Genomic DNA, 16,027 nt, shown 5'->3' with positions numbered 1-16,027 from the left:
AGTGTTTAACTCGGTACCTCCAGCGAAGCAGCAGCAGACGGTGGAGAGAGCACCTGCTCTCCGAGCCCTCGGCCGGGTGGGATGGAGGGGCCAGGCGGGATGGTGCCAGTGGTGCCGCCCCGCTGGCCGGGCCGGCCGGGCGCAGGAGGGCAACCGACGTGGCGGCAGCAGCGGCAGCAGCAGCAGCGGGATGTCCCGAAGTGGGAGAAGGCACTGCCGCCCAACAGGCGCCCTCGGAAGGCCCCCAGGTACCCTGTGCCGCAGAGCCCCGCCGGCATCCCGCACCCGCCCAGCCGGGCAGCGCCGCCTGCCCGGGCCCGCACCCCGCAGCTCCCCGGGCCGCCCCCGCACGGGGCCAAGCCCTCGGGGCGGGCTGGGCAGGGCCAGGCCAGCCCCGGTCCCGGCGGGCTGGCGGGTGCGGGACAGTCGGGAGCCGGCGGTGAGTGCGGAGGGAATGGGCGCAGGGAGGGGGTGAAGATGTGACTGCTGGGGCACGGCCGGGAGAGAGCCAAGGGGCCCGGACGGGGCGGGACGGGTCCGATCCGCCGGGATGGTGCGGGCGCTTCTTCTCCTGAGCCTCTCCTGTGCCGTCCCAAACGCCGTAAAGGGAGTGGTGCTGCCTAAAGCAGGATTAAAACCAAGGCTCGTAAGTGCCAGGGCCCGGCTTTTCCCTGCGGCTGGACAATTGCTGGCAAACGGGAATCTGTGATGTGATTTCGGCCGCACGGCACTGGAAAAGACACAGGGTGTGGGAACGTTCCTGTTGCCTGGCTTCCAAAAGAGGTCACGTCTCCTGCTAAGGAGGACGCCTTCCTTCCTAAGGTTGATATCTCACCAGTGTGTTCAGTACTTTTTTGTTCAGCTAGCATCACCTTGCTGTGAAAACAAAGCGCCGTAACATACCTGCCTGAAATGTATGTTGCTAAACGTTTTTAAAACCAGAGTTGGAAGGTGAGGAACCTGGGATGAAACAGGTCTGTAGGATCTAGAAGAAGACAGTTGCTTTAATCCTACTCATAAGATAGCTTTCACAAAACAAGTCTTTAATAATATATTTGGTATCTGCACAGAAGAACACTGCAAAAGGACTTGCTGTTTGAAGGTGAACCTCTTCTTTTTTTTCAGTCAATACTCCACTATTCTAATGTATTGTGTTTCTGGGTTTGCACAACAGATGAGTGGTGCTTGTACCTGAGAAATCATGTTCAACTTCAGATGCATCCGGAAGTTACTACAGTACCTGAAATTTTTTATTTTTTTAATTATCGAGAACACCTTCTGCATATTTTCTCTCCGCAAAAAATATTTTGCTGGTGAAATAGTACTTATTACTGGCTCTGCAAATGGGATTGGAAGGCTGGTTGCCTTAAAATTGGCTCCTTTGGGAGTAACCTTGGTTCTTTGGGACATTGATGATGAAGGTAACAAAGAAACAAGCAGATTGGCCCAACAAAATGGAGCCAACCGGGTGTTTGTCTACCACTGTGACTGCAGCAGGAGGGAAGAAGTCTACGAGCAGGCAGACAAGGTAAGATCTGCATTTTTGCTTCTTTCTAATAGAATATCCTATTGAATTTATTGGTTTTTTTAGAAACCATCCCTAGAGGGAAGTAATCATGTAGGGCAATGTCTTTCTCCTTTTGAATAGTTTCCGGATGGAACTTAAACTATGGTTGTGACAAAGTAACTGGATTTAATCAGTTGTTGAGATTTATCCATTTCTATTCCTCATTGTGACATGATAATGTTTAGATTAGAGTGTGGTAAAACCTGCAGCAGAGGTTATCTCCATATGTTAACCTATATAGGCTTCATAGTTTCTTTAAGATATCAATAAATAATTTAAAAAGAAAAGAACAATCTGTGGATGTTGTAAAAGGGAGATTATTTCCTTTGCCTATTTGTTTAGGAAGGAAACTGTAGCTCTTTAAGGGTGATGTGGGATGTAATGTTTTCAGACCTGTCATTGGGATGTGGCTAGTCTCCAGTCAAATTGATGATTCAGCTTCAGTTCTTTTTTTTGATCAGTACAGGTGGAAAATAAGGTAAAAAGCTCCATTTTCAATGAAACTCTTCTGCTGTGCTGACCTATGCTTTGTAAACTATTGCCTTATTCATATTACTGTCAGAGTTCAGAAATTGGACATTTAATTAACATGAATAATTTTTACTTTTCCTTAAACTGCCTGAAAATGCTTCTCAGTGTAACTTCACTTATAATCCAGTTATTCATTGTACAAACTTCATCCAAGTGTAAACTTCTGTTAAATTCTCAATGTTTGTCCTTATATACATGACTCTCAAGTCACATCTTTGACATTCTGTGTCTGAAGGCATACATCAGAGAAATTAGCTAAATTATTTTATGATGTGAATGTTGATAGATTGTTTCAGAATATACTTGAAATGCAACATTAATTTTCTATGAGTTGTGGGTGGAAAGGTGGGGACATGGGGGGCCTCAGCTCTTCGTTTTGTGGTTGTTGTTTTTAATTTTAACCAAATCAGATTAAGTCTTTCTGAGCAAGGTAATGAAAGTTTGAAACACCTTTTTTCCTCAAGAAATGTTCTTGAGGAAAAGTACTTTTAAAAGGTGAGTTGGATTCAGGATCTGTAAGTATCTGGAATGGCAATTCTCATGCTTTCAAATCAGCAAGGGTTTCTTTTACCCATACTCATAAGTAGCATGTGGGCCACAGCTCACTCACACTGTAGACAAAAAAAATGAACATTTTGAAAATTATTTGTTTGCTCTTACTTTAGCAGAGTCTCAAAAGGTTTGTTTTGTGCCCCCCAGTAATTTTCAATCTCCAAACACATTAACCAAATCAGCCACAGGACTCCAGCCTGTGGAATTTGCTGTGCCCAAATCAGCAAACACTATTCTGAAGTGCAAAGATTGACCTGACAACAGAAACTTAAAGAGCAGTTCAAAATTTTAAAATTGCTGTTAAGTTGTCAAATTACTGTTAACAACACCAACATATTCACAGATATTTGCATGTATTGTGCAGTCCTGGTGGAGACAGAAATTTTCTTAGATGAAGAGCTTTTTAAATATGGGCCTCCTCTACTCTTGGAAATACCTGCAAATTTTTGATTGGTAAAATGAAAAGACTTGAACTTGGACACAAAAGAGAAAACAATAGCAAGAAAGTGAAATTAATTGGTTTTATTTGGTATACTCACTGCTGCAAAGCATAAGTATTTTCCCATAATGTAACTTTTGCTTCTAGGAAACAAAAGAGACCACTGAAGTCTTTAAAGAAGAGGTTTTAGAACAAACTGGTCAAGTGAACAACAACTAATTCTCAGGAGCAAGAGAGGTCCACCTGGGAACTCTGAAGGAAATCAGACATGGATCTAGTGGGCTAGAAATAAAGAATGTGTGTTTTGCTACAACAGATGATCAAGGAACAAAGCATAGTTAAATAAGTAAAGCATAGTAAATTTGCCAGTCTTAAAAGGCACTTGAGAGCTTTTTAAGGCTCTCTTGAGAGCCAAACACACTAAGAACCTGTCTTACAGGAAACTAGTAGAAATTATGTTAACAAAAGAATTAACAGACACCTAAAAAATACATAATGTAGAATAATCATCTTGACTTTTTCTAAGTGGAAGCCAAGCTTCACACAGATTTTGCAGTAGTGAGTAAACAGGACGACTGATGCCATGGTAAATAAGATGCTGCCATTGGTGAAGATATGTTGCCATATTAAGAAAAAGAGGATCATCATATGGACTGACACAGCAGTTAAAAGAGTGGGGAGAAAGTACAGATGTGTTCCTCAAAGGAAGAATTGAGTAATCCTGCCATGCTGAACAGTGTCTAGATTTGCATTCATTTATGCAGGTGGAAAGGTGCAAGTATCTGAGTCCTGCTTGTCACTGAGAAGGCCTAAACCTGACACAGCTGGAAAAGTGTCAAATATTCACTGAATGCTAAGGTTCCCTGAGAGAGCCAATGGAAGGTCAAATGTTGGGGCACCAGATTCAATCACCTGCTTCCAAATTGCCAGAGAGCAGCACATGTAGGATTTTAACATTTTTTTAGTCATAATTTTTGAGACCACAAGTAATAATGCACCTTTAGCAGGGAAATCTGTGAGACTCATTCTTCATACTATAAGTAAATCTTGGCCATCTGTTTTGATAAAAATCCAAATCATGGCACAAAATCTTTTGAAAACAAACCCAATTGGAGCTAATGATGATTTTATCTATTTCATGGTAGAAACTATTGTGTTCAGGGGATGGTATTCCTCAGTTATCTGAGATGAATTCTTTCCAGTTCAGTAGAAATTATATGGAAAAATGGGAGCAGGCTTAGCAGAGGAATGCAGGTTCTCACAATAGCAAAAATAGGGGACTGGAAGTGTTCTGATTGCAGTTAAAGCATGCTCATGGTGCATACTAAAGCTGCATAACGTTTTACCTTTGGTTTCTGTGGAAGCCAAAAGTATTCTGGAGTTCAGGGAGCAATTAGACAAATTTGGGGAGGAGGGCAGGGTGGAGAATCACTGGGATATATTAAAGACAATGATATAGATACTTTATACCTCTCAAAAGATCCTGAATTGCAGCATGTGAAAAGTTGAACACATGGGAGACCTTATGGCTCGGGTCCATTTTTCAGTGCTTTCTACCATGAGACAAGGGCTGGGGGGCTTAGATGGACCTTTGATCTTGTATACTTATGTTTTCATACATATCAATTATTGCAAATGTTACTAAACATTTTCATAAATGAAGCACAAGACACAAGGATACCTTCTAAAGCTTTCTTTTTTTATCCTGTTTTTTTTTTTTTTTTTTAATTCAGGTTAGAAAAGAAGTTGGAGATGTTACTATTCTAATCAATAATGCTGGCATACTGATTGGGAAAAAGTTCTGTGAGCTTACAGATGAAGACTTTGAAAAGACCTTCAGAATCAACTTCTTTTCTCAAGTCTGGGTAAAGTTTTTGTGGGTTTTTTACTCCTGAGTGACCAAAAGGTACAGACAAGTATTTTGGTGTGAAAACCACAATGGTGGCATCTACCTTAAAAACTCAGCTGGGAATAGGGATGTGGAGGATCTTTGTTGGGGGAATAGCTGTTTTCATTATCATCCTGTAATTGGAGACAGTCCAATTACAGGATGATAATGAAGGTCTCAGTCATGTTAACACAAACCTGCCTGGGCACTCAGGTAAATCAAAGTTTGTGGAGCTGCATCATGAAACACACCCTACCTGTAACAGCTGTGGTTGAAAGGAGAGTGCTGACATGATGGCATGTGACTTCCCTGCTCCTGATATTTCCTGGCATCTGAAAGCTTTGCCTAAGCGACTTGCAGCATTCAGGGAGACACAAGCATGGTTTACTGGCAGACTTAGCAGTGGTGCACTTAGAGTTGGACTCAATGATTTTAAAGGTCTCTTCCAGCATAAATGATTCCATTATTTTATGCTGCACATGTTGCCCTTCAGGCTGTGCTTTCATTCCTAGTCACCATCTGATTGAAATACATAGAAAACTAATCTGGCTAGTAAGAATTTGTTTTGTTTTGTTTTGTTTTTTTACCTATGGAGGAATTTGCAGTTATTTGGGGTCTCAATAGATTTAGGAGAGATTTTTTGTTAGTGTCACTACTGCCCCCTCTTGCACTTTTTGTTTATATTCCTGAGTTAACAGCCTGCATCGAGGAACAATATAGCATTGCAACTCCTTTGAAAAAAGGCATTCCTCAATGGAAAATCATTGCAGATAAAGTTCTCTAAGTATTCCCCAGTCACACTGCATCATTCTTCCAAACACTTGAGGAAAATGGACTGGGAGAGGTGTTCCCCCTGAAAGGTCTGAAGAAACCCAGGGCAGGAGGACAGCGATGCACTAAGCCCTCACATCTGGAGTCTAATAGGATTCCTCAGCTATTGAAAAAAAAAAATTGTTACTGCGCTTGTCTCTTTTTCTTGTCTCCCCCTTTGTAAAACATTAGCATTCTTCCCAGTTAGTATCACCCACAGTGGTGTCCTGGAGTGCTGGAATTGCCAGCTTGTAACAAAAAGGACTCACAGACAGCTGAACTCTCTTTAATGTGTTGACTTCTAGCTCCCTCTTGTGTACCAAACCTTTAGCAAAAGACAAATTGAGAGGAACCAAGAAAGCAGAGAAAATACAAACTTTGCTGCTTTTAATAAGATGCTTTTAATGCTGCTAGATCTTCAGAGAGAGGGCAGTCATTCAAGGAAATGTTGTCTCTCATTTTAAAATTGTTACAGGGATAAAATGTCATTTGGGCTTCTTGTATATTGAAGTTTCAGACAGCATGTCAGTTTGTACCACCTAATTTTGGAAAGAAACATTTTTGTTATGCCTATTTATAAAGGGGATTTTAAAATAAATGTATTTATATTCTTTCAGACTTGCAAGGCCTTTCTTCCAGCCATGGTGGCCTGTAACCGTGGGCACCTGGTTAGCACAGCCAGTGCAGCCGGATTACTGGGACTCTACAGGCTGTCAGGTAATTATTGTCAGCTGCCATTACAAAATAGATCCACATACTAATCGCTTTTCTTGGGTGCTTCGTAAATGCTTGGCTTTAGCAGCCTGTACTGACAAAAACCTGTGGGTGCCAGAGGTGACGGTGTACTGGAGTGTGACATCATATGCCTGAGCCACACAGGGGGCTCTCTGCAGGTTTTACTGTCTGGTTAAGGACTATCTTTTCTCCACAGAAGAAGGACAATTCAGCTCCTACACGTGCAGTGGGAGCCCTGCATACAGGTTGTCTAATGCTTTCTCATAACAGCTTTTCTGCAGGTGAATGTTCAGAGACTGAGACACACAAGGGTTGTACCTAGAACTACACATTCAGATGGTTTATCAAGTGCAGAAGGCATTCTGGCAGAATTTTCAATAAAATTAATTTGAATTAAGTATGGTTTAGGCTGTTTAAAGCTCAATATTCTCAGCTATTTCCCTCAGGAAAGCAGTCTGCTAGTCTAGCCTATTTCAGCAGTCTGGGTCTGCTTCCCAGTCTCTCCTCAAAACCTCTCTTATATGTTGATTGTATCTCTGAGGTCACCCAAAGAGAACTTGAACTTCACTGTAATAAGGATCTCTTGTTTCTTCTGCTGACTGATGGTGTTACTGTAGTGTTTACTTGCCACCTGTTACCTAGGGGTTACCTTGATATATTATCAGTATTTGGTATTGATAATACAAGTCACATTCAGCTTTCATCATATAACTGTAAGGCTTATGGGAGTAGGCCTTCCTGGGCCTTCCCATCTATGCATTATGACCTTTTACACCTTAGATATCTATTTTTAGGCTACGTGGTCCCATCATTCACTGAGAGTGAACTCCTGAAGAACAGCAAACTACTTCTGATGCCAGTCTTTGGAGTCAGTCTTTTAGCAAAATTGGATTTCATTGTGTCTAGCAACTATTTTCACACACATTTGAAAAGGTTTTAGGAAATTACATGTAAGGCGCTGTATTAAATTCATTTCTAAAAATTGGAAAACTGTAGAGTAATTTGTGTGGGAAGAAATCTGTGAAGGTCACTTGCTCCATATCTCCAGATAAAAACAGGTCCAGCTTAGGTTAGGTTGCACAGGGCTGCGTGAGGGCGAGTTTTGATTATCTCCAAGGATGGGGTTCCGTACATTCATCAAACAATAAAAATCAGATGAGATTCAGTCTTACTGGGTAAACAAAATAGTATTGTAGTTGCAGGGCAAATCAGAAGTAATAGGCTGAAGCAGCATTTAAGTAAGGTATTTTTATTTTACCACTAGAAATAGTTCTTCCTGAAATTTAGCCTGTGATATTAAAAGTCGAAGACATTCTGAACTGAAAGAATTGGTATGGTATGGCCTGGTTGGTATTTGAGTATTTGGAAATTTACAGAAAATGCTGAATAAGCTCATTTGCCTGTATCTTTCTATAGTACACTAAAAAAAAAAAAAACAACCTCCTCTGGAAAGGATTAATTATATCTAATTTTATCCTTCATGGAAAGAGCCATTAATGAGCTGGATCACCAATATGCTTTAAATACTAATTACAAGGCTGCCAATAATTAAACTAAATAATACTGTGACTTAAATGGTATTACAAAGAATTCAGTTCTGTCTATAGCTTTTACTGTGGTGCTTTTAAAATTTTGGATATTTCTCTTTTCTTCCTTTCTAGATTATTCAGCAAGTAAGTCTGCAATCGTTGCAATGATGGAAGCCATAAATTCAGAACTGTATCATGGAGGAAAACGAGGCATTAAAACCACAATCGTTTGCCCTTATTTTATTAGTACTAGGTTAAGCAAAGGCTTTAAAAGCGCGTAAGTAAAGCTTAGATTTGTACTATTTAGTATATAAAAAATAATTGCCACTCACTGGGTATATTCTATTCAGTTTTTGTTTGGTTGATTTGATTTTCAATTCAGTATTTTTGCCCTATTTGTACAGATATAAAGAAATGCAAGTCTTGCATACAGTGAATAGCAAGAATTGTGCAATAACCTCACAGTCAAGGAACAGTTGGGGATACACAGCAGTATTTAAGGGTTAAGGGAATCTTATTTGTCAGGAGAGTGCTGATGTTCTGTACCCCAAGTAATTTTGGCAGTATAAATACAGTTATGGCTGTCAGGATACCCATGACCTGTCCTTATTAACTGTGTCCCACTGTCTGCACTGGCAGGGACTGTACTTCCGAGTGAGAACAGCTGTGGTGGTGGTATCTGGTGGGTGGCTCTGTGGCTGCACTGATGGGAGAGGCTGCAAGCACTGAATGAGCCATTGCAGGAGTGCAGTACCAGTGATCTTGGTTTTTCAGTGCTCTGCTCCTGCTTGCACCATTCATCATCATGCAGCAGCATATGTATGCAGAGCAGAGCCCTTCTCCTGGCTGGTGACAAGCCTGGTCCTGGTCTATTTAGCTGTCACCTCAGCATTTACAGCAGAAAAGGACTGCTGGAGAGCAATGATGTATAGAACAGCACAAAGTATGGCTAAGCTTGGAAGTTTCCAAAGCTGCAATCAATGTGGGCATCAATTTCATTGTGGTCAGCTTACAAAAAAGTCATTAAATTCACACACCATCAAAATGTTTTCAATTTATTTTGATGATAGCAGAAATGAAAAGGTTTGAAGATTGCCTTTCAAGACTATGTGAGGGGAAGGGGGAAGTGCATAAATTATTCAATTATGTATGTGTGTGTATTTATCACTAAAGTAAAGTTTTATAATTTCATAGTTCTTTTTTCTTGTTTTACAGAAAACCCTGTTTGTTTCCTGTTTATGATCCAGAGTATGCAGCCAGCAGGATCGTGGACGCAATTAAAAAGGAGAAATTTTACCTGATCATGCCTCCAGCTGTATACTTACTTGGTCTCAAAATGTAAGCACATGACTTTGTCTTCTAGCATTACCTTCTTTCCTTTGCATTTGCCTGTAAAATCAACAGGAAAGTTTAGTCAAAACAGTCCTTTAGTTAATATTCCTGCATTCAATCCAGTTATATGTGTCCAATTTTAAAGAAACAGTGGGTTTGATTTTTTTAATAATCTAGGTGAATAACATTCTTCTGGCCTCTTCTGTCTCTAAGAAATGTTTTAAGCTGCAGATGGGTATAGAAACTTCAAAATTTTTCCTGAGATGGTACAATGGGAGCAATGCCTGGTCTAGCACTGTCTGCTTCCAGCCCCTGCCACCACTGCAGGCTGGGCTTTCACAAAATGTCTTGGTCTGTCATTCATTTTCCCAATTTATAACATTGAAGTGTTAAATGTGTTACTACCATACATTAGAAGTATTGAGCACATACAATGTATTTGTCATTTCTTTATTTACAGAGTACCTTTATCTAAAAAAAAAAATAAATAAAATAGGCTAATTCAATGTTTGTCTTCTCAGTTTCCTTCCTAGAAAAGCAGTGCTATTCCTCGAATCTTATGTTAAGTTTCCGGAGAGCATGGAAGAAGCCTTTGGTCAGAAGAAAAAGGATTCAAAGGATTCTGAAGACTTCAAGTGCTAATTGAACATTTTCATTTAAAAAAAATTTAAATCCTATTTATTCCTTGACAAAAAATTCACTTCTTTTATGCTATTTTACATTGGCCAGCATGCCATTTAATTCTTCACAACTGTCTTTTAAGCCTTTATGTTTGGCAATTTTCTGAGAAACTTTTGAAAAATCACTAAAATCTAAAATTAATTAGGTATTATGTTGAATGACCAACCAACAACTTTGCATGGACTGTATTGTTTTCAGACTGAAGATACAATGAGGTATCCTGCTAATGTGGAACACAATTCTGTTGTAAATCACAGGAAAATGAAGACAGGAGGAATACCTGGAAAATTATGGGAAATTATCTCTCCTTACATTTGTAGAGAAGTCACACTCATGTTCTTTAACTGTCTTCAAATGAAATTACAATGCAAAGGTCCTAAAGAACAAAAAAAATCCCCAATAGCAGAAGTTTGGAGATTAGTTACACAAAAATATGTGCTGGTACTTGATTGATAAAAATCAATCCCTATGTAAATTTTCAGAAAATGCTAACATAAAATGTTTATAATTGGCTTAATTTAAAAACAAACAAACTGCATAGCCAAATAGTGAATCTACAAAGCCTAGTTCATAAACCTTTAAGAAATTACAGAAAACATTTAACAGTCATCTACTGACCATGTTTGCCATCATAATTCAATTGTACTTCACTAAACTCATACTTAGAAGCTCTCAGATACAAATATTGAAATCCCTGTGTTTCCAAAGCATGTATGCATTCAATAAATTCTTCCGTGTACCAGTAGATATTACAGGGAAACTTTTCTCTGAGAGAAGGAAAAAGCTATCTGAAGCTTTTTAGCTTTAAAAAGCTATCTATTTCCTTGCTCTTTGGAAAGCAAAGTTTATTGATTCATATTGTTTAAAACTCTCTAGGTGATGAGTGATTAAATGTTATTTTCCTCTTATTAATGAGACAGCAAAGTCTAAATTGCTTCCTGCAAATACCAATCATTTTCTCAATTGCAGGCAAATATGTTGAGTATTGGGATTCCCTTGCTCAGCATGAATGTTACTATTTAGCTCTAGATCTAGGATCATTTTAAAGTAGGATTACTTTAAATCATACTTTGTCAATGCAAATTGACATGACTTTGTTTATGAATATATTGTGGGCCCGAACATCTTAATGCATAATTTCACTGCTGGTGCTGCAGAGCTTAAGAGCAGGGCTCATGAGGTGAGAAAAATGTACTTTAAAATGATTTGTGAAACAAGACTCCCACTTGAAGTAGTGTCACATGCTAGTGACATTAATATTTGGTGAAATATCCATTATTTAAATGTTAAAGGTTTCAGGATGAAATATTTGCAGGGAAAGAGCTCCTTGTAAGGGTTCATTTATAAGGATGCCTTTCTTGTTTTCAGTTTTCTTAACTGAAGCATGTCTACCTTACCACTACACCTGCAGTTGTAAATTCACCTACCATATAGGTAGAACATGAGTTGGTTAAGAATAGTGCAAAGGAAATAATACCCTATTTTCTAAGCTATATTTCAGCTATTCTGCACAGCCACCCTGCAAAACCTTATTCTGTATTGCTGCAACCTCAGCCAAGGGCACTTTTGGCTCTATATTCTTTTCAGGCTAATCTGCTTGTCTCAAGAAGGAATTTGTAAAGCTTATACTTTCTAAGCCTCACAGTGATCTGTTAGATCTTCTTATCAGTCCTAGAAATCAGTAACTCACTCTTTTCTGTGAAAATACCAGGAAAATGGGTTTGGGGTTTGGGGTTGATTGATGGTGGTGGTGTTTGGGAGGGAGTAGTTTCTTTTTCATACAGAAAAGAACTGTGATAGATACAGTAATACAATTCTAAAACTGTAAGGCAAAACCTTCTTATTAAAACTCAGAAGATGCACTTGAATGGTGTTCATGTTTTTTAATAGAAAATTATCTTCATGTTTTGAAATATAGTGCACCACTTAAGAAGTATCTCAGACTTATCAACAACTCCTGAGAATTGTGTCCTTTCTTTGAAGCTTTCATCTCATTTGTAATTCCTCCATGCCAAAAACATTTTTACAGTAGAAATTCTGTTACTACAGAAGCTGCAAATGAGACTGGAATACAGTTTATGTTAATTTTTTCTCACTCCTTGTTCTCTGCAAAACTGATTAAGAAAGGCTGCACCAGTGGTGAGATAATCTGTGATGTCAGTTTCTTGGTCTTGTTTTATACCCATTAGTACAGCACAGCTCTTCAGAGTACATTTTTCATATAAAGGAAGATGTAGTTTTGTGTATCTTATGAAGAACAATAATCATACTCAAATTATAAGCATTTTGAGAAAAAAACATCTGAATTATTCTGGGTCACTTTGTAATCTAAATCTTTGAATAAACCTTAGAGGCAATGATATGCAACTTTGATTTCTCATAATTTCATTCTTCTATATTACTTAGTTCCTCTTTTACTTCAGAGTTTAATGTTTCCACCCAAATTCATTATGTGTTCCCTGTAAGCCATTATTACAGTTTTCATAGATGCTCAAGTTCTTCATTTGTATATCTAATCATACAATAAAAGCCCAGAAACACTGAGATGCGACTTGCAGGAAATCATAGAAACAACTGGACTTTACCAGAAATTCTGATAGCCTGTTCTGCTTTATCACCTGAATTGGCATTGCCCCATTAAATTTGAAAACATTCCCATAAAAACCTCCGTCTTTCTAAAGGTCTGATCCCCATCTATTATCTTAGAAGGATGGCTTTTATAGAAGGCACTCTAAGAATACTCAAAGCTGATTTGAGGCTAGTTTCATATACTAAAATGAAAAACATATTTCCAAATCCTGCAATATTTGGAATTTTTTCATTAGAAACTTGTATTTTCTCAGCCTCTCTCTGGAAAGATGTTTAATTCACAGTTCCCACGGGTTATGGACAATTATGGAGGACAGATTTGGCACTGGAAGTCAGGAGATTCCCTGTTTCTCTGTCACTTACCTTTGTCTTTGGCATTATTTGTCCCCTGAGAAACACAAAAAATAGTGAAAGCTGCATAAATTATGTATAGGTGTACTGTCCCAGTCTTTCATCCCTGTCCTGGGAAAAGGAGGCTTCATGTTTATAAAATTTTTCATGGTTACTAGAAAAAGAATTTTCATCTCTTTACTTTTACACCGAGAGAAATGTTACTACTTTCTATATTGCCTGACGATTTTCAATATTTCATATCATTTAATGAGGAAGAAAGATGTGAATCAATCCAAAGAGCCCAGTTATTAACAGATCAAAATTCTACATTGATTACTATTATGGATTTTTCTAGTCTCTTTCTGCAGTCAATACAATGCCTCTGCTCAATACTTCAGATTCTTCAGGATGCTACAAGCTGCTAATAAAGAATGACCATGTAATTGAAAAAATAATTAATACAGCTCTAATTGCCTTCTACCATTGCACAGAACTGTTGCTGAAGCCAAATAAATGGTCAGGTGGCCTTCCACTTCATTAACTAATGTCAGCTGGCAGCAGTGCCTGAGGTAGCAGTGATTTAAAGAGTCACGAGGCATCGCTCAACGCTTTCATGAACTCCACCCTTCCGCGGTGCTCATTGATCAAGTGCACTGTGGCGGTGGAAGGGGCAGTCTGGCAGTTGCTCTGTTGCTTCCTCCATATCTTCTTTCTCAGAAATGTAGTTAACAAATTAAATGTTAATAGTTCCAATATCCATTTTGGATGGATATTGGATTTAAAGTCCAATTGGATATTGGACTTAAAGATACTTTCTTTTCTGCAGCTGAATGGGCTGAGTAGAGCTGGATTCAAGAGTCCATTGTGCTGCCTGCCTGCCTGCCTGGGATGATATGCTAGGAGGTAACAGGAAATAAGGAATTAGATACTCCTACAGAACAGGGAAAAGAAGCCAGAGAGTGTGATAGTCCTGAAAAGGTCTTTGAAACCTACTTAGAGTGTGACAGCAAACAAATTAAAAGTAGGAAATCAGGCTAGACCTGATGTCTACTTTGTTGTCTAAAGCCCTTCATTATCTATAGCTTGGATTTCCTTGGAAGCTGAAGGAATATGAGTGCCTCGACTGTGAAACAAGCAAATCTAAGAGTCCCCATACAAACTAAGAGAAGACTCATGATTCTAACCATGTCTGCAAAAGCAGGAGATGAGAGACCACACTGTGGGACCATGCAAGAATGGAAATTAGAAGGAAATTGTTCCTCTTCAATACTTAAGCCATGTTACATGGGACTCTGCTTGCCTTACACACATCTGTTTACCACCTGGTAAACTAGTGGTGTTTATTTAATATACATAATTATTTAATATATCATTTCATGGCAGCTGATTTCCTATTTCGCAAAGGTTTTACAATTACTTTCTAATCAATTATTTCTTTCCATTTGCATTTTTACAATCTGCTTTCCAAGCAAGGAACATACTTCTACACAAAAGTCAGAAGCCACTGCAATAACTAAAGTAAGAATCAGAAAAATAAATACCACTTCTTTTATATATGGAAAAAGTTTTTTATATATCAGAAGAGGCAACACACAGAATTCCTACACGAGCACAACTACCATAATTTGAGAATCCTGGTAGAGATGTCACAATGGAAAACTTAAATTACCTCAACCACTCATAATGGCAACTTGATGCATTGTTGGGATAAATTCTCATCACACATACTTTGTAAATGAAAGGTGTTTCCATCTTGGAGATGGCATCATATCATATCTAGTGACATTGATGATAACCATTAGTTTTAGTGGTTTGTATTCCACCACAAGCAAAATACCTTTAAAATGGCTCCTACTCTACTATTGCAACATAGATGCATTCAGATAATTCTTAACCTGATAAAATATCTAAAATGGAAGTGCAGAAGGCTGCTATTAGAAGAATTTGATAATACTACACTTGCAGTATTGTGTTGCTTTTGTAACATTAATGGGAAATGTTGTCTTTCTGGGGAAATATGAAAAATAATCATTTAACATTAGATGGTACTTCATGCAAGAGAGAGGTTGTACATGTTTAATTCTTAAGTACAAGAGCCTTCTTTTTGTCCTAGTATTTTTGTGTTTCCAGCTTTTCGATTCTGGTTCCTTTGCTTTCTTATTAGAAATTTATCCTTAGTATTTTTCATGTGCAACTTTAAAATTTTCTCAGAGACAGTTCAGTCACTGGTAATCTTCTTTCAAGTTTTTGTATCATTCTTATTTTCCCCAAAACAATAAAATCAGAACTTCAGGTTTTATGAAAGGCAGTTTGCCTTAAACTGAGACACAGTCGGACCTACCCTAGTGCTCTAGGTCACTGACAGAGAATGTAAAAAAAAACATTAGGTTATCTGGGCAAAATTATGTGTAAGGAATACTTGCCTACTAACAGGGCTGCAGGATTGAGGAGGAAGGCCAAAGAGGAAGGACAGGATTTCTTGCTTACGTGTTGTTATTCACTAAAGGAGTAAATCTTCCAAAATAATGTTTATTAAATTGTGACATTTGGGAAAGGGTAGTAAACAAATAGTCTGTGATCTTTTTCTATTTCAACAAGGAAGCTGTAAAAAAAACATTTAAACTGTGTCTGTAATAAATAGCCTTGAAGCTTACTTCACTTTAAACTTTCCCATAAAACATATTAGCTGCTTTGGTCAAAGATCAGAATTAGCTGTAAAAATTGAAGTTTTTCCCTTTGTCTGGCTGAGACTCAGAGTTTCCAAAGGGTACCAAGAAAGAAAAAAGGAGCAGGAAACTTTTGGTTTTGCCCTTTATGTTTAGTCAAATGTGTACGAGCAGCAGTGCCTGGTATCCTGTGGTTTCAGGGTGTGTCTAGGATCCAGGACAGTGTTAGGTTCTCACAGAGCCTCAGCCTTGCTGCTGCCTTCTGTCGGGGGGGCACAACAAGAGGGAAACTCTTGTGATGTTCACCAGAGCTACAGCAGAAAGACCCACCATGCTCTGCCTTCACTTGGCTCTTCTACCACACCTCTCATCAGC

General features: G+C 38.7%; 1 protein-coding gene across 1 annotated transcript; it reads left to right on the top strand.

Annotated features, from left to right (window-relative positions):
• Nucleotides 1-316: 316 nt before the first annotated feature.
• LOC119697615 (epidermal retinol dehydrogenase 2-like) lies at nucleotides 317-10,031 on the top strand. The gene is made up of 7 exons (XM_038128571.1): nucleotides 317-439; nucleotides 1,175-1,528; nucleotides 4,823-4,954; nucleotides 6,405-6,504; nucleotides 8,184-8,328; nucleotides 9,267-9,389; nucleotides 9,905-10,031. The coding sequence occupies exons 2-7, from the start codon at nucleotides 1,202-1,204 to the stop codon at nucleotides 10,023-10,025; spliced, it is 948 nt and encodes a 315-aa protein (XP_037984499.1). The 5' UTR covers nucleotides 317-439; nucleotides 1,175-1,201; the 3' UTR covers nucleotides 10,026-10,031.
• The last annotated feature ends 5,996 nt before the right edge of the window (nucleotides 10,032-16,027 follow it).

This window comes from Motacilla alba, chromosome 2 (genome assembly GCF_015832195.1).
Source record: "Motacilla alba alba isolate MOTALB_02 chromosome 2, Motacilla_alba_V1.0_pri, whole genome shotgun sequence".
NCBI classification, from domain to species: Eukaryota; Metazoa; Chordata; class Aves; order Passeriformes; family Motacillidae; genus Motacilla; species Motacilla alba.
This window is presented reverse-complemented; position numbering and strand designations above follow the sequence as displayed.